At 38.2% G+C, this 17,883-nt stretch overlaps 1 protein-coding gene across 3 annotated transcripts in view; it reads left to right on the forward strand.

Moving 5' to 3' along the window:
• The first annotated feature begins 7,635 nt into the window (after window positions 1-7,635).
• The window catches only part of uts2r (urotensin 2 receptor), a 52,326-nt gene continuing 42,078 nt past the window's right edge, over window positions 7,636-17,883 (forward strand). Inside the window, exons 1-4 of one of the 3 annotated variants that reach the window (XM_016675931.1) lie at window positions 7,636-8,291; window positions 11,862-12,577; window positions 14,760-15,135; window positions 15,336-15,338. In XM_016675931.1, the coding sequence (XP_016531417.1) occupies window positions 11,864-12,577; window positions 14,760-15,135; window positions 15,336-15,338 (1,093 nt within the window). In that variant the 5' untranslated portion in view covers window positions 7,636-8,291; window positions 11,862-11,863. The remainder of the gene's footprint in view (window positions 8,292-11,861; window positions 12,578-14,759; window positions 15,136-15,335; window positions 15,339-17,883) is intronic. The other 2 variants (XM_007560707.2, XM_007560716.2) reach the window with 2 other exon arrangements.

Here is a 17,883-nt window from a genome sequence, read left to right on the forward strand (position 1 = left end):
GCAAGTCACCAGAGAGCAGCTTCTCATGACTGGACTCATTATTCATATTCAGGTCCACTGCAGATAAATGTGGTGGGGGATGCATGTTCGCCTCAAACAATGTGGAACAAGAAAGAGGAGGAACGAGGGTTTGGAGCCTTTCTCACACATCAGCACCTTAATATTAATCTCTGTTTACCTGAACACCTGCAGTAGAGGAAGAGGACACAATGTTAGCATAGTGCTAAGATAAATAATTCCATAATTAAGCATCTGGTTAGTGTAAACCAAAGTTGTTCATTTCCCTTCTGTACTTGTTATTCTCTCCTGAGTTTATATTTGAGCTTTGCAACATTTCTGACCTTTGTTGTCTTTCTCTTGTCGTCCTCTGCAGTACGTCGTTCTATTTTGTTTAATGCACTGAACTAATGAGCCGGAGGAAGCTGCCACTGTGACATCGAGGCTCTGCACTTCAGAATGCTAATGCATTAAACATGCTGTGCACTCATGCAGGATCATACTGCACACAGAACTGTGTACACCTGTAATTTAGCATGTGTGCACTCAGGCCAACAGGCTGTTTCTGAGTGATATTGGGAGGATTGAAACAGACAAATGACTGGTGCATTGAAGATTTTTTTTCTATTATTACTATTATTTTTGCAATATTCTTTGTTGCTTATTGATACTGATGTTCTTAAAAAATATTTAATTCCATTTAAGACTCGACTCAGGTATTCATAACCTGGAGGACGAAAGCAAACATTCGCTACGTTTCCTTTGCAAATGTGCACAAAAAACTTTGTCGATGTTCCGCTAATGTCGAAAAAGACACAATTTTGAAATTGCGATGTTTCCATTAAATAAGAAATTTAATTAAAATCACACGTGAATAAGTTTGTTTGCAGAATAATTAATTAAATAACAGCAACATAACAATCCTACCTCTACTTGTTGTCTCTTTTTGTCGTGGGATGCGAGAGAAGCGTCTCCATTGCAGTTTTACAAAATAAATTTTCATACAGCCGATAAACGACCTTATCATAGAGCGAAAACCTTTTATCAAAAAACTTTTCCTTTTTTTTGCCAAAATTGTTGCTTAGCAACTGTGACAGCGTGAAGCACAGAGCGGTGAAGAAAAAAAACAACGGAGGCGAAGTTTGTTTTTTAGCCTGTATTGCTCCTGATTTCTGTATTAGTTTACCTTTTGTAAAGGCTGTTCCATAGTGAAACAGATAAATCTGTTAGTTTGATTCTAAAATATTCAAACATGTATTGCACTTTTCTACAAGGAATAAATCTAAGCAAATTATTCATTTTCAAATATAATATTCTCCGGATCTCAGATAAAACATTACAGTTAAATAAAACAATTATGTTTGAAGGCTTAACTTTAACCAGTCAGACTGATTTACTCAGGAATAAATTAAATAAATAGTAAACCAGACATTTTACCACTAGATATTACCTGTCTGAATAATGTCGGCGTTTAACTTCCAGTCATTGGGGAAAGCTAGTGGGAGTTTTTATAAAATTGTGCCAGGCGTTATCCCCGGTGTACCGAACCTGGAGCGCCCGGCCAGCCGGCAGCTGGCGAGGGGAGTTAACGCAGCGGGAGCAGACATCTCCAAAAATGTCAGAGCAACATTACAATTAGGTGACGTGTTGATGAACTGAGCAGATATTTGAGACAAACACAGCTACTCTCTTGCCTAAAAATGTAAAAAAAAACAAAAAAAAAAATCATGTTGTGTCACTTAAAGGGACCACGATTAGTTATAAGAACAGACCTTACTTGGGAAATATTTATTTTAGATGTAAAAACAGTAATAATACTGTAGGTTACTTAGTTTTTATAAATTTTAACAGAATATTTTCACAAGAATGTCCCCATGTTGTTCACGCTGCAATGCATTATGGGTAAATGACATCTAATGGTCCAACTGTCTGGCTCCTCCAGTCAAAACAGTGATGAGTAACATTATTAAGCCTTTTCAATTTGAACCAGAGCGCATCGAAATCGATCGGAACGTAGAAATCACAAGCGGTGATGAAGATGAGGAGGTGCAGCTGGGCTGCGTAGAGTCCAGTGTCACTATTAGCACCGACACCAGACCTCCATGGGTCCGGTCGGATCGGTGCTGTTAGTACCGCAGGCAGTATAGCTCCTGTTAGCATCTCAAAAGAGCGTCTAGCTCTGCCTGTCTTAGCACAGCAGCACGCCATTCGAAAAGAGTCCCGCCTATGTTCTTCAGAAACGGGTCGCATTACGTCAAAAAAATCGTAATTCGGTCACGTCACCACTTTGATTCCATTTGGAACTTCTTTTTCTTCCTTTTGCCCTTGTCTTTGAGCTAATGTGTAGTTTGCTGCAATATCAGAGGTTACAATATGTATTCTGACGGTAGAGATGTGTGACTGGGCGTGGCGCTGCATGATTTGGTGTGTAATCAGTCCTGATCCGCAGCCCTGATCGGCCTTTAATAGCCACTCATCAGAGCTCCCTTAACCTCCCAACAGACTGCGTTTTATCTACGAGGGTGACCTCTAAACACACACGCACAGCGCAGAAGGTATGTAACCCCACGCTGCGATAAGATCCTTGTGCCGCATGACCTTCTCGAACACTCACTCAGTCACAAGCTTTCAAGGAGAGGCAGCCAGCGTTTCCTCCCACCTGCACCTGCCTGACACAAGAGTTGTTTGGCGTTTATTTCTGCCATTCTGTCAGTATGATTTGCGTCCAAAGACGACATTTTCCTACAAGTAATTATTGTTATGTGTCTGCTTTATTTGCATTTGGGATTTACCGTCTGCACTGTTTGTGCAAGTGTGTGTGTGTGTGTGTGTGTGTGTGTGTGTGTGTGTGTGTGTGTGTGTCTGGTTTACAAAAAACAATTTGTCAGGTTACTTACCAGGACTGTGAAACCAATGCGTTTAAGACACCATTTTTGATGGTTTTCTACTTTGTGACTTTTAAACTCTTATAACTTTCTAGAAATATTAGTAGAGTAGTAGACTTTGCAAGTACTATTATAATTTAATTTAGTTATTTCAGCAACCTAACCTTTCTTTTGATTTTGATGGCCTGAAATAAAGCTGGTTATTTTAGAAGTTCCTGAGCACAACGACCTGCACCTTACTCCGTGGCTATAAGCGGAAATGCAGCCAGCTGGGTGAAAAGGTCAGAGCTGTAAACATGTGAGTGTAAAGAGCCTGGCTGAGAGTCCATTCACTGTGAAGAAGCAAACAAAAACAAGGTGAGGGTGTGTTTTTCGGTCATTTCTGTTGAAGCAGATGGCAGAATATGGTGCAATCACAAACTGCAGCGTTTCCTATTGGGAGTCGTTGTGATAGAGCAGCACAAAGTAACCAGAGTGGCTCCTCCACCTTCTTCAAATCTAACAAAATTGGTGTCAAACCTTTGTGCTGGTTTGTGCAGTAAAACGTTTTGCTTGTGCCGGTATCATTTTAAAGATATTAATAAAGACGCTTCCACAGGTTGTCATCGATATCTTGAAAGTAAAGAGCAGCACAGACAAAAGTTTTTGCTGCACAAATGTAGCTGAGTTGATTGACACCAAACTTGTTAGATTTTGTAAACGTGAGCAGTAGGAGGGGCTGGTTGACCTTTGATGACCTCGGGAGACTTTTTTTTTAATATCTGTAAAATGATAGCGACACAAACTAAAATCTTTGCTGCACAAACGTTTGACACCAGTTTTGTTATATTTTAGGGGGGTATCTTCACTCAGGTCACAAAGAAGGAATAACTATATAATTAGTTGAAACTTCACCTTCTTACAGAATTTATTACAAATAAAAAATCTTACAAGTATAACACAAAAAAAAAGAAGGCTTCTTTCTAAGTTTCCTATTAAAAACCCAGCACAACTACTGGAAATGCAAATCTGTCAACGTCTTGTGATTCAATTCAGTTTTTTAGGGTAACGATTCGCATCGCGATACTTAATATTTGCCAATAAGTAGACTAGTTTCTGTGATGCAAAACGTTAAATTGCTCTATAATTTCCCCAACAGAAGTTTGACAGTTTCACATTTTGTCATGTCAAAAACCTCAAAGAGTTGAACACCAGTTCAAGGCGAGTGATACGTAGCAATAAGCAATCAAACATCTCTGTGCATAAAAATGTAAGATTGCCACAAAAATGGAAAAAGTCAGAACTGTTTATATTTCACTTACTTAGGGAAATGGGGTCAATCAATGCCTCAGACTCAGCACATTGAATTCTAATCATCTCTTTGGCCCAAAGAGCCCACTAAAATGTCAATCATGTAAGTGGGTAGATTTGATTTCAAGTGGTTCAGCAGGGACTGTCCAATCAGTCCGATTATGTTTTGACACCTGAAATTGGACACACTGGGGGGAAAAGGTTGCCAAAGTCGGTGACATCTGGGTTGATCCTGAGCGTCTTGGACGGTAGAGTGTTTCGGGAACTTTCTAGATAGGAGAGGAATGTATAACTCTCTGTTTTGATAGTTCAAACACAAAATATATCTTAATATGCGTTAATGTGCTCAGTGGAAACCATCTTGTTACTACCAGAGAAGCTAACAGTCATGATCCTTATCTCCTTTCTTTGGCGAACAGCCAGTCAGCATCAGGGAAAACCAATGGCTTGAATATTTTAGATGGACTCTACAAAAAAGAATCTGCAGTTAAGCAAATTTCCCACAAATAATTATGTGCTTGGCTCCACATAAAACAATGTGTAAAAACAGGTGGGCTTTGGCTAATAATTACATGCATTAGCAAGACAATTGGTTGACCTGGAATTTCATTAGAAGTATCAGAGTAAATGTGACTTAATACAAATACATGCAACACTTAGGATTTTTTTCTTATATTACAAAACAAGCTAGTGATAGTGATACAATTGTTCCTTTCCATCTAAACATTTACTTATTTATTTGAAACTTCATGGTTCTGCTCTGCTCCTTGTTGGTCAGTCACATTAAATCTGAATGCATTACATTAGAATATGTTGAAACTTGACAAAATGTGGGCTGTGAACACTTTAGTTTCGTCTGTTGCCATAGAAATGTGACAATTTTATCAAGACATTGGCGACATTGCATGGTTTTGTTTTGTCGTTTAACAAGCAAGAAATTCACACAGCCATCTGTTCTTATTGTTCATCAAAATTGGTCTGATCTCTCTCAAACCTTTGCTCTGTGAAATTACAGGAGTTTGGCTTTGGCTATAGAGACCATGCTCCCAGAGCATAATTCATCTATTTTTCTGAAATAGATGAATCTGTCTCAGTTGTTGCCTAGCACTTCGTTTTATTGCACTTTGCTCTGACTTTAGCACAAGAACTCAGTAAGAAATATGCTTTTTATCCCTCCTTTCAAAGGTGATTTTTACCAGTTCTGTCTCGCTGTTAAATTCATGCTCTCCACTGAAATTGGCAACTAAAAAGCATGTCTAACTTGAAGTGCTGGAAGTGAAATGTTCAGAGGACCACTAATGATTTTCATTCTTCATTTTCTCTTTCAAGCTGTTGCAGTTAATCTAACAATTTGACAATTTCCGTGGTTAAAAGAAAGTTCATCCTTTCACATTACAAACTTCTAAAATCATTTAAATGAGTCCTCAGATGGACTTTTGTTGGGAATTGGCATTATGAAAGTAAAATTGAATAGAAAAAAAATTCTGATTACTTTAGCTTGTAATAATCTATGATCATAAAAAAGTAAATAAATTGAGATGGTGGCCTCACTGCAAAACAAATCCTATAGCACTCATGTCGCCACACACACAATATCTATGAAAAATTAAAAAGGTTATTATGCCAACATACAATACATATGACAGAGTATTAGGGTCATTGTAGATAGAAAAAAGAGGAGTAGATTTCTGCCAAAAAAAATCTAAATTTTTGAGAAAATTTCTGAGTTTGAAAAGTTTAAAATTTATTAGGTAAAACTTTGAAATTTCCTAAAAAATAAAAAAAAAAAAAAGAAGAATAAGGGGAAATTTGGGGGTATAAAATCTCAAAATTTGATCACCTTACAAAACTCAGGAATTTAGAATTTTTCTAGAAAATATCTGAGTTTTTCTTAGATTTTTGGATTTTCAAAAATTTCCACTTTTATTTCTAGAAAATTTTGGATTTTTGTTTCTAGCAAATTTTTGACCTTTCAATCTCTTGAAATTTCCTTGTTTGTTTTTTTTTTCTAGAAAATTTCTTTCTTTTTTTTCATTCTATTTTTTGGGTAGAAATGTGCTCCTCTACTTTTTATTTTCTATCTACAACGGCCCTAAAACGCCGTAGGAAATACAAGACTGAAAAACAACTTTAGTTGGGTTTTTTTCCCCTTCTTTGGGTTTTTGGTTTATTTTTTCCTCCTTTTTAATCAATAAAAAGAGTATTGAGCTGCGCTAAAAGCACATTCTTAAAATTGACAACAATTTTCATTGTTCTCAATTAAAATTAAAAAAGTAATAAATTAAAACCTAGTAAACACCAACACATTTTTCACTGTGCCCTGATATGTGAAACACTAGAACTCCAAGAGCATGTCTCAGAACACGTTGGCAAAAACCATCAAAATATCTGTTTACTGGAAAGTACATTACCACGCAAGTGTGACGGAAACTCCCATAAACATATCTGCAATTAGACCATCCAGGAAAAAGAATGTTGTATGTATAACTTCACTGTTTCAAAACTCCCAAAACAGGACCCTGAAATAACCAACAATCTACGTATGAAGATATTGTTTAAAGTTTTTGCTCTAATTGAATGCCGTTGTCATGGAAATGGAAATGGGAAACACATAAACCTGTGTAGAAACCTCACAAATGACTGCAAACCGTCACAAAACAAATGCATATTTCTATCAGGTACAGTCTGCACTCTGTTTCCTCGGTATGGTTTGCTTCTTGAAACCCTTTGATTGAATAAATCATCTGTAGTTTTAATATGTCTTAGAAATGGTGCCAGTTCCTCTCAGCTGTTTCTAACCGAGCCAGCTGAGCTTCAGGCCGAAGAAGTTCTGGTTTTGCTCCTCCACACAGTCAGAGGTGATTTATTTGTTTTACCTGTTGCATCAAATTTGGCTTCAGGAAGTCACAAAGTGTTCTCTGCATGTTTCAGTGATCAGCTCATTTTCAATAAAAGTCTTTGCGTCAAATGTGAAGAAATTCAGTTTCCTTCCGATGCGTTCTCCATAAAAGGAAAATGTATAAAAGAAAAATTTGAATAAAACCAATAAGAAAAAGTGTGCAAATTTGTATTTTGTCTCCCATACACAGTTTAAGCTCTACACGCTGACGGTGCAGTATTTCTGAGTATGTTTTCATTTGTTAGTTTTATAAACGTACGGTACATTCCCACTAAGTTCCAGTTTTTCCCCGCTTCAATTTATTTTGGTTAACTGAAATGTTTTCTGAATTTCAGATTTCCTCAGTGTTACATAACAACCTTATTTGCGACGTCGCATTCTGTTTTTGAAAAGGCTCGTTTTCCAGACACAAAAACGAACCATAAATACATTCCAAAAAACCGTGTGTGTGTTTGTGGCTTAGGGACACTGCAGGTTGATTTTGTTTTTACCATTATATATATAAGTATATATTTTTTACTGCAGGTGTCCCCAGGGCTGCTCTGTCAGCGTTAAATCCCGGCGAGTGGCTCTGCGGTCCGCTGCTGCCTGGAGATAGATGGCACTGGGCTGGAGCTGGGAGCAGAGCGCATTTCCTGCATACCTCCCCCCTGTTGCCTCCTCTCCCCCACTTGGGGCTTGTGAGTGAGAGCGCCGTGCTAAAAGCATGCTCTTCTCTCTCGCCTCTCTACCTCTGACACACACACTCTGTCTCTCTCTCCCTTTTCTCTGTTACTTGTCCTCAGTCAAAGACAGGAGTCTCCGAGAGCAGCTGACGCTTTCCGTAATTCCCACTAAGCATCATTTCATTGACGGTTTTTCTCTTCCCATGTCTGTGTCTTCAAGCACTTTTTTCCCCCTCTATTTTTTTCCTCTGAGCTGGATTTCACAGCTGCTGAGGTGACTTAGGCGTCTGGACGCAACGGATGTGCGAAGGACAGAGCAATTGGGAGATAACTTTCCACTCTGCAGTCAGCGTAACACTTATGTCATCAGAGGAGTGTTTGTTTTGAGAGAGACTTCTGGAAAAAGATTTGTGTTTAATTTTTCAGCCATTTCTGATGGGATGTGCGGGCATTTTCACAGTGGGAGATTTTTTCCAGCAAGTGGAAAGTTTGGGACGCGGCATGGCTGATGGAACTGCAGCTGCCTACTGAAGCTCTTCCTCCAGTTCAGTCCAGGTAATGAGTGACTGATGTTGGTTTGTCAGTTTGCACACAGGTTGTCCTGTTTAACATCTGACACGATAAGTCCATTACACAGTTATGTGAAGCCACACTGACAGCTTTCTGCTACCTTTTCAGTCACAAAGAGAACTGGATGTATTTGTTCCTCTTCAGGTTTCTTCTATTTTTTTTTATGCTTTTGTCAAATTTAAGTGTTAAAATGTGAGAGTAGGTACAAGATCAGATAAATACAATAACTAGTTGTCAAAAGATGACTTTTTGAGGAAATTTTCTATCTAAACCAACCTGTGTGGAAAGGCACAGTCGTGAATTAACTGATATTAACCACATTCCAGTTTAATTTCTTTATCCACAACCAGACGTGGTTAGTGCTAAGCCTGTAGATTCAAATCTCTTAAATAAAGCCTGTCTGACAACATGAAGTAGGCTAAAGGATCTCAAAAAGCAACATAGATCTAAAGTAAGTAAAAAGGTTGGCATTCAGTCTGTAAGGTTTTGGTACTCTGGCACATTGCAGATAGAGCTAGAAACAGAGAAAACATGGAGCCTCTGGAGTACCACGTCTGTTGCTAAAGGTTAAGAGATGAAAAGAAGCTGGTAAATAGTCACGTACCACAGCTGTCCTGTGAAATGGTATATTGGTTTATTAGCCTGCTAGCTGTTGCATTCCAGTGTTGTGCTGTTAGGAGGAAATTCAAAAGGTATTTATAGAAAAATATATAAAAAGTTAAGAGCTTACAGAACAACTTCATCACATGTTTCAAACTCAAGGTTCGGGGGCCAAATCCGGCCCGCCATAAGGTTTAATGTGGCCCTCTGGACACTAGAACATTAAATTGGAAGGAATTTTGTTGTTATTTTTAAAGAAACAATGTTTTTTTCTTTTTCTGTTTTTTGGTTTTAAAAAAAGTGTAGAAATAGAATCAATAGATTTTCTTCTGTGGGATGTTGACATTTATGGAAATATATGTAAATTAAAAAAATAAATAAAATAAAATAAACCTCATAGTTTAAAACTTAAAGACCAGAAATTAGACTTAATGAACCTGGTCTGTTGAAATCATTCCTCTGTTGGATGAAGGTTTGGACTTTGAACTGTGATGCTGAAAGTAAAATCTCTCTTCATCTACAGTTTTCTAACACCCGCCGAAGAGCTTTGGGCCCAAACCGACTGAAACAGAAACTTGACCTCCCTTCACTAAAAGTCTAGTTTGTCTGAAGAAAAAGTAATCCTAAACCATGACGTTCCCACAACCGTAGTTCCCTTTGTGTGCTGTGTTCGTTTGGTGATGTGTTGTTTTTGTGCCAACCCAAACTTTTAGAATTGTGGCCAAAATTTCATCAAACATGGAAGGATCCTTTGGAAAAATGGCGTTTGTCGTTAAACTCGGTCGAGAATTTCAGAGACAACAGGGCATTGTTGCCACATGTAGAACACAAATTCCTGCAGTTCCTTCATTACTCCCCCTGCTAACATCTTTAGTCTTCTCATTTCATAAATACGTTTTATGAAAAAAGTGTCTTTTTTTATGTCATAAAATCCTTGCAGTTCAGTGCAGGTGTGCAGACTTCTTCTATCCACTGGTTTGATAAAACAGTGCCATGAATACAGCTGTTAGATAAATATTAAATGCATACAAACTGTTAAAGAAAACAAACATCCCTTCAGTGTGAACCACTTCATTTAGGTCCCGCTGAGGATATGACAAATATTCAGGCCACACTCATTCAGAATCTCGCTTAATTAGTAATGTCAAAGTTTCAAGGACGGGCTCCTTTCTTAATCTGGAACATTCACGGATATATATTTTTTACATATTTAAATATGTGTCAAGCAAACTGTAATGAATCATGTGCTATTTTTACAGCTTCATTTATAACTGCACAAAGAAAATACAAGCAAAGGAATTTTTTTTGGCTCCAAGTTCTCTGAAACGAAAGATAACGATAACTACATGAGAAGTGAAAATGGAGTGCAGACAAGATGTTTTGCATATAAAGCAAGCTTATCTATTCAATGCCTAATGGCTTTTTCTGTTCCAAAATAGAGAACAGGACTGTCAGAATATTTGCCAATAATATTCTCCATTATTTATGCAAGATAACTAAGAGGCACTGAGTATTGAAACCAGATGTATATGTACATCTGTCACTGACAGTGAGTCAGACTCAACCTTTCCTGTTGTAGGGAAAGTTAAGAGGACCAAAGTTGGCTATATTTACTAAATGCCAGATTTATCAGACTGACTATATAAACTGATATAGTTTCAGAATGTTCCCTTCTGATCTGGTTCATCTGCAATATTTGTCTTTATTGGAGGCACATGTGTGAAAGGCAACAAATTAAAGACTTCACTTCCTTGTGTGACATCATGGCAAACTTAACCAAAACTTCTGGAAGACAACTGCAGACATGTACAAGTCTGGTTCATCTTTTGGTACAAATTCCATCTCTTCAAATATGGAAAAAAAAAGAGAGAGAGGAAAAAATGACGCCACCAAACCATTTAGCCAGGAGACAGCTTCCACAGTCCAGAGACAAACCTGGTTTTTAAACAAACATTTTACACCAAAAACATAACAAAAGTAAAACATACATGTAATGTAGTCTGTTGGTCGTAGTGAACATTGTCAGATCTGAAAGAAAAAAAAAAAGGGATGCTTACGATACTGCAAACGGCATCCCAACTGTCAAGTAAAGGAGTAGTAGTAATGTGTGTGTGTGTGTGTGGGGGGGGGTTGCTGCAGGAGGGACTGGTGCACTTCACAATATAGATCCCATCAAAAGGAAAGAACATTATGTGAACATATTGATGCTGCATATAAAGATACCAGCTAGAAAATGTTACCACTAGTCATAGAATTGTGCAAATTGAAATTTTAAAAACAAATTCGCTTGATGGAAACACGTCAATTAAAAAAAAAAAAGAAAAGTTTTTTGATAAAAAAATTTTTGCGCTTAGATGAGGTGGTTTTTCGGCCTTATGCTGTTTACAGTTTCCACAAAACACCACATGCAAAGCCGGTCCTAAGTATGAGGGGCGTCTGAATTAGATGCCAAGGTTTCCTCTGTTGGAGACGTTGATGAGCTCCAGCACCATATATCATTTAACTTTTTACATCCGTCACTGCCGTTATTTTTTATGTATTATTGTGTGAACAATCTTATACACATATGATTTTAATTCCACAACTTATTTAATGAAAAATACTGAAACTGCAAAATTGTGTTTTTTGGACACTAGCAGAATAAATTATATATAAGATTTGCACACAGTTGTAATGAAAATGCAGCTTGTGATAGTTCATGCGCAAATGGGTCTTTCCAATGTAAAACAAGCCTAGCCTTCGGTAAAAGCAGCTCTGTCAGGAAGAATTGGCCAAAATTTCAGCAAACAATTATGAGGCGTTTGTGGAAGGGATACACTTTAGATACTGTCTTCATTATCCAGCCGTTTGGAAAACAGCAATAATTTTGCCGATGCTAGCTGATCTAAAACAAGAACTGCTGAGTAAATATGATTATGATTAAATACGACTCTTCACTGTTTCCCCCACATCCAGGAATGACGACTGCGTCCATGGAGCCCGTAGGAATCCTGGTGGAAAGGGGCGCCAATGCCACCGTCCCACCCGTGAGCTCTCACCAGGACGCCGCCGCTACCATCACCATGGGCACCATCCTCTCCATCATGTGCTTCGTCGGCGTCTCTGGGAACATTTACACCCTGGTGGTCATGTGCCACTCCATGAGGACCGCGGCGTCCATGTACATCTACATCATAAACCTAGCTCTGGCAGATCTGGTGTATCTTCTCACCACCCCCTTTGTGGTGTGCACTTACTTCCTGAAGGGCTGGTACTTCGGGGACGTGGGGTGTCGGATACTGATCAGCATGGATTTCTTGACCATGCACGCCAGCATCTTCACGCTGACCGTCATGAGCACGGAGCGATACTTTGCGGTGCTCAAGCCCCTGGACACGGTCAAGCGGTCTAAAAGTTATCGGAAGGCTATCGCGGTGCTGGTCTGGGTAGCCTCTCTAATCCTCACCCTGCCTATGATTGTGACCATTCAGCTTACAACCGTTAGAAATAAGGCAATGTGCCTGCCCACTTTATCCCAGCAGTCTTACAAGATTTACATCTCTTTTCTGTTCTGCACAAGTATCGTTGCTCCGGGGCTGATCATCGGGTACCTTTACATCCAGCTAGCACGGACTTACTGGATATCACAAACAAAAAGCTTCAAGCAGACCAAGAAACTTCCTAATCAAAAGGTTAGTACTTAGCAAATGATCTGTTTAGAGTGCTTTGCAAAGTGTTAACTTTTTCCACACCTTGCCTAACTACAACTTACACCAAACTTTGACATATTTTATTTTGATTTAGGGTGACAGAACACCTTATTAGGGCCATTCTGACAACATATTAAAAATACAAAAATAAGATTCCAATAATAAATGTGAATACATTTTACGAGAATAGACTCGTAAGAGAATAAAGGCATAACATTTTGAGAATAAAGTCATGGGATTATGTGAATTAAGTCGCAATAGAACTGCATTCTCGTAATACTATGATTTTAATCACAAATTATTGTTTCTTATGTGACTTTATTTTATTTTATTTAACTTACATGACCGCTCCCATGAGATCTTTCAGCGTTACTCTACAGTAATGCTGAAGACTTTGAATTAATATGGGTTATAACAACATTTAATCTTCCTTTGGCATCAATAAACCATTTTTGAATTTGAACTGAATTTGAATTCTTGTAAAACTATGACTTTATTCTAGTCATTTTTTTTCCTTCAAGTTTCTCTAATACTCCGTTGTACATTATAAATAATGAACAATCTTAAAAGTTTGGCATACGTTTAACTCACCCCTTTCATAATCCGATGCCCTTAAACAAAATGAAGTCCTCAAGGTTTGTTAGAGGACATTAGTGAACAACCAGCATGACGACGATCGAGGAACACGGCGGACGGTTGTGACGCTTTAAGGCAAGCTTTGTTTATGAAACGAAACCATAAAATGACAGGAGCAACTGCAAAGCTACCCAGGAATGCTCATCCACCCAAATGAGCAGGTCATTTAAGCAGGAAGCAAGGAGCCCATTAACACCACTAATGGTGTTTTTTCAGTTCTTAAAAAAAGTAACATACTCACATTAAAAGGCATGTGCAATTGAGTAAATCTGTACATTCATTTAGTCAAGAATATACAGGATGGATAAATGTGTTCTTCTAGCTGCTGTACCTTTTTGCTCACAATTGGGTACCAAGGCTTTCATTCACTCTGCTCTCTTTTCCTTGAACTTACTACAAGAAACTTTGAGATGACTGAAGTGCTTTTACATCCAATCTTCAAGTTCTTGAGGCAGATTTAATTACATGTACCTGTTTTTGTTTTTGTTTTTTTAATTGATTGTCATTTTCTTTAAACTGTGTTACTTTCTTATGTTGTATTTGTTTCTGTCTCTTAGCCAGGACTCCCTTAAAAAATGTTTTTTTTTAAACTGTGTTACTTTCTTATGTTGTATTTGTTTCTGTCTCTTAGCCAGGACTCCCTTAAAAAATGTTTTTTTAATCTCAATATTTATCTTGATACAATAAATAAAACATTTTCAAAAAATAATTAAAATTGTGCATAAAAAACTGACAACAAGAAGTTAAAAAGAGTCATGGAGTTTGTTGGGAGCAGTGATGGTTGTAGTATTGCAGCTGCTCATAACGCTGCTTTGTGCACCCAGGATGCAACAGCTTGTCACTGAAGAAGCTCTCCAGTTAAGCAGCTTCTTTGTACATGGAATGGGAGACACAGTTAGTGATGTGATTTTTTTGGGGAGGGGAGTGTTTTGTTTTGCTTTATGTTTTATTCCCTGCGAATCTGTTGTTCACACTCCAGTTCAGTAGGGGGCGACAATCTCTCTTATAAGTTAGATACCAGCTGGCAACCGCACTTCTTTTCACCAGTTGTTTGAAAAGAAGAAGAAGAAGAAGAAGAAGAAGAAGAAAAAGACGCCATTATAGAAAAGAATAACTAGTGAATTATTTTCTACATATACATACAATGAATGTATATGTTTGTGAAATAAACCAATTATGTTACGGCCATAATATATTGTTCACCAAACCTTTTTATCAAAAAACTAGATATATATTTTTTTTTACCGCGTTTCCATGAAGCGAATTGATTTTAGAAATCTCAAATTGCGTATTTATATAGTTAATGGACCATAAAATTGCAGCTGATGTCCAGGGCTTCTTTGTATCCCCGGTCTATTTCTGGTCAGAGTCCTTCTGTCTCCCACCACCTGATTTGAGTGAAGAGGGGAATAATTAATAGCTATAAAGAATTTACTCTTAAACCACAAATAATTCTAACGCAAATAATAATTTGTGGTTTGTGGTTGTATGGTATTGCTGAAATCTTCATTTCCCCATGTTCTTCTAGGTGCTGTACCTGATCTTCACCATCGTGCTCCTCTTCTGGGCGTGCTTCTTGCCCTTTTGGATCTGGCAGCTGCTCCAACAGTTCTGCCCCTCCTTGCCCCTCTCCCCCAAAGTCCAACGCAACATCAACTACCTGACCACATGCCTGACGTACTCCAACAGCTGCATCAACCCGTTCCTCTACACGCTGCTCACCAAGAACTACAAGGAGTACCTGAGGAAGCACAAGAGGTCGTGGTCAGCCGGCAGCTACTTCAACAGACGGAACCGTTTCCAGCGGTCGCCCCGGAGGTCGCCGTCCGCCAGCAGTCAGCAGTGCACCGAGAGCTTCATGCTCACTCACACGGCTTCCCTGCGCGCTCACAGCGGCCTGTGCGGTAGGAGCAGCCTTCTTCTGGCTTGAATTAGTGTAATGTGTGTGTATATATAAATATATGTATATCCACTTTCAACATCAATATCTTTCAACAATGAAACCCTGGCAGCAACCTGATGCTTTAGTCTAGGGCTGTCAAACTCATTTTCATTTTGGGCCAGACCAATAATCTGAATGTTCTTGAAGGGCCTGTTCTGACAGAATGTATTGATAAAACTGTCCATTTGAAGACTAAACACTCGCATCATCTTAAGAGTATTTCACAGAATGAACACTTCATGGATCAACACAAAGCTTTCACAATCCAGAAGCTTATTGGATTTGCTTCTGGTGACTTAATTAAATTGCAAGAAACCATTATGTTTAACATTTCACCGATGAAATTAGACACGCATTATTCAAGTTGGAATCTGGATCCATCAGCATCCATCTCATCCATCTCTGGATCCATCAGCATCCAACATCCTGAGGTATTTTGTCCTGAATTTTCCAAACCTGTATTCTTTTGGCAGATACAGGTATAATACTATTTACTATGGGGTTCCATTTGTATCAAAAATAAGTAGAAGTCATATGTGTAGATGTGTCGTTGCTATGTGTTGTTGGTCTATGTCGTTGGTCTATGTTGGATTTGTAGACACGTCATGAAAGTTTGAAACAACATATTTTTCCCTTAAAATGACACATTCTCTCAGTTTAAACTTTTAATTTGTGATTTGTGTTCTATTGTGGATAAAATATTAGATGTTGGCACCTCCACATCATTGCATTTAGTTTTTATTCACAATTTGTTTAGTGTCCCAACTTTTTTGGAATCCAGTTTGTAATTTGCACATTATTATTATTATTATTATTATTATTATGCCAGAATTAATAATAAATAATAAATACTTTGTGGCATTTTGATTTAGTAATGTAATTATATTAGTTGTGTTACCACCCCACGCCACTAGAGGCAGTAGAAGGCCCAAAAAGATGCGAATAAGGAGCAGATTTAGAAGTACGCCGAAAACTACAGAATTTGTTTAAAACTGTGAGGTACGCTGAAGTAAATAAAAGCGAGAAGTTCAAATACATGCCAACAGTGAAAATTCTTCTTAAAATGAAGATATATCACAGATTTAAAAAGAAATTTAGCGCCCCTTTCACTGGGCCAGGACCCCTTGACCTTGTTAGCTGCCCTGACTAATGCCTAAAGAAAATACGAGGTAGAAATCTTAACATCTTAACATTTTGAAAATAATTTTATTGAAACCACTGATATTGAAAGAACAACATTTTTGTAATATCTAAGAAACAATTTGATCATACATGACCTACTTCAGGACTTTTTAATGACGCAGAAAACAGGCAATAGCAATACAGACCAACGACATGAACCAACAGCATGGACCAACGACGTTCATCACATATGCAGCGAACGCATATGCAACATAGACATATGCAGCGAACGCATATGCAACATAGACATATGCAACATCTACATATAAAACATAGACATATGCAACATCTACATATGCATCATCTACATGCAACATAGACCAACGACATAGACCAACAACACATAGCAACGACACATCTACACATATGACTTCTATTTATTTTTGATACAAATGGAACCCCATAATTTATGACTATACGAAAACTCCTTGAAAAGGAAAAACATATTTCTTAAAGCTACTGTCTTTACAAAGTTTGTGTGTTGGTGAGATTCTCGACAGTTACCAAAATGGGGCATTTTGGGACTACTTTTTCCAAAGATGAAGGATTATTTTAGCTTCCTTTTAACTCTAGGTGCCCCACTTCCAGGGTTGGAAAAACACTTTTCTGTATTTGTTCATGTGCCCGCCGGTTATGAGTCATGCATGCATTAAAGGGCTTTAGATGTAGGGCACAAAGGTTCCCTACAGGGAAAGCAGGGTGACAAAGAGCAGATTGATGGGAAATGGAGGGAACAGAAAGTAATGTCTGTACAGGTGGAGCTGAGAAACAGAAAAAAAAAAAGCAGCTGCAGTTCAGTGCAGGGTCTGATTTAATTCTGCTGCAGGTAATATCTGCTATATAGGTAATGAAATATCAACTCAGAAGTTTGATCAGAACTAAATTCCAATGGATAAAGCAGAATATTACAGCTCTCGTCACACAGGAAGGCAAACAGAAGAACAAATCCAAAGCTTGCAATCAGATTTAGAGTATGGTGTTTCTTCGTCAGCTTTGTTTGTTGTAGTTTCTGCCCATGCTGCCTGCTTTATTTACCGTCAGGAATTTAATAAGTCACACCAACCATAACTCACAAGAGCATAGAGGACGACACAGAAATGCTGCACTCACTGCAGAGATGGAACAAATTTAAAGGGGCAGTATTATGCATTTTACAAGTACATAGTGTCATTTTATGGCACAGTCAAATAACTGTTACTTTCAGTTGTTATAAAAATGCTGTATATATCTAACATGACTTAAAAAAAATTGACTTTGCAATTTATTGCCTTGAAATTGGGCCTCTGTCTCTTTAAAAACTCCTGCTCTTTCTGAAACTCCGCCTTCAGGAAGTCACCACAACATGTCTACTCTATTAATCCTTTAGCAAAGTTTTTGCCTGCTACTCAGAAGTAGCTCCTTATAATGAGTTCCAGGTGTTTGCTAATTGGTGTGAACTAGTCTGAAGGAGCTGAGTGGGGGAGGGCTGTTCTGTGTGGCAGGAGCTCAGAAACTGCAGATCAGAGGAGGAGCTCGTCCTCGAAGGCGG

Source organism: Poecilia formosa, unplaced genomic scaffold (assembly GCF_000485575.1).
Source record: "Poecilia formosa unplaced genomic scaffold, Poecilia_formosa-5.1.2 Scaffold4, whole genome shotgun sequence".
Lineage (NCBI taxonomy): Eukaryota > Metazoa > Chordata > Actinopteri > Cyprinodontiformes > Poeciliidae > Poecilia > Poecilia formosa.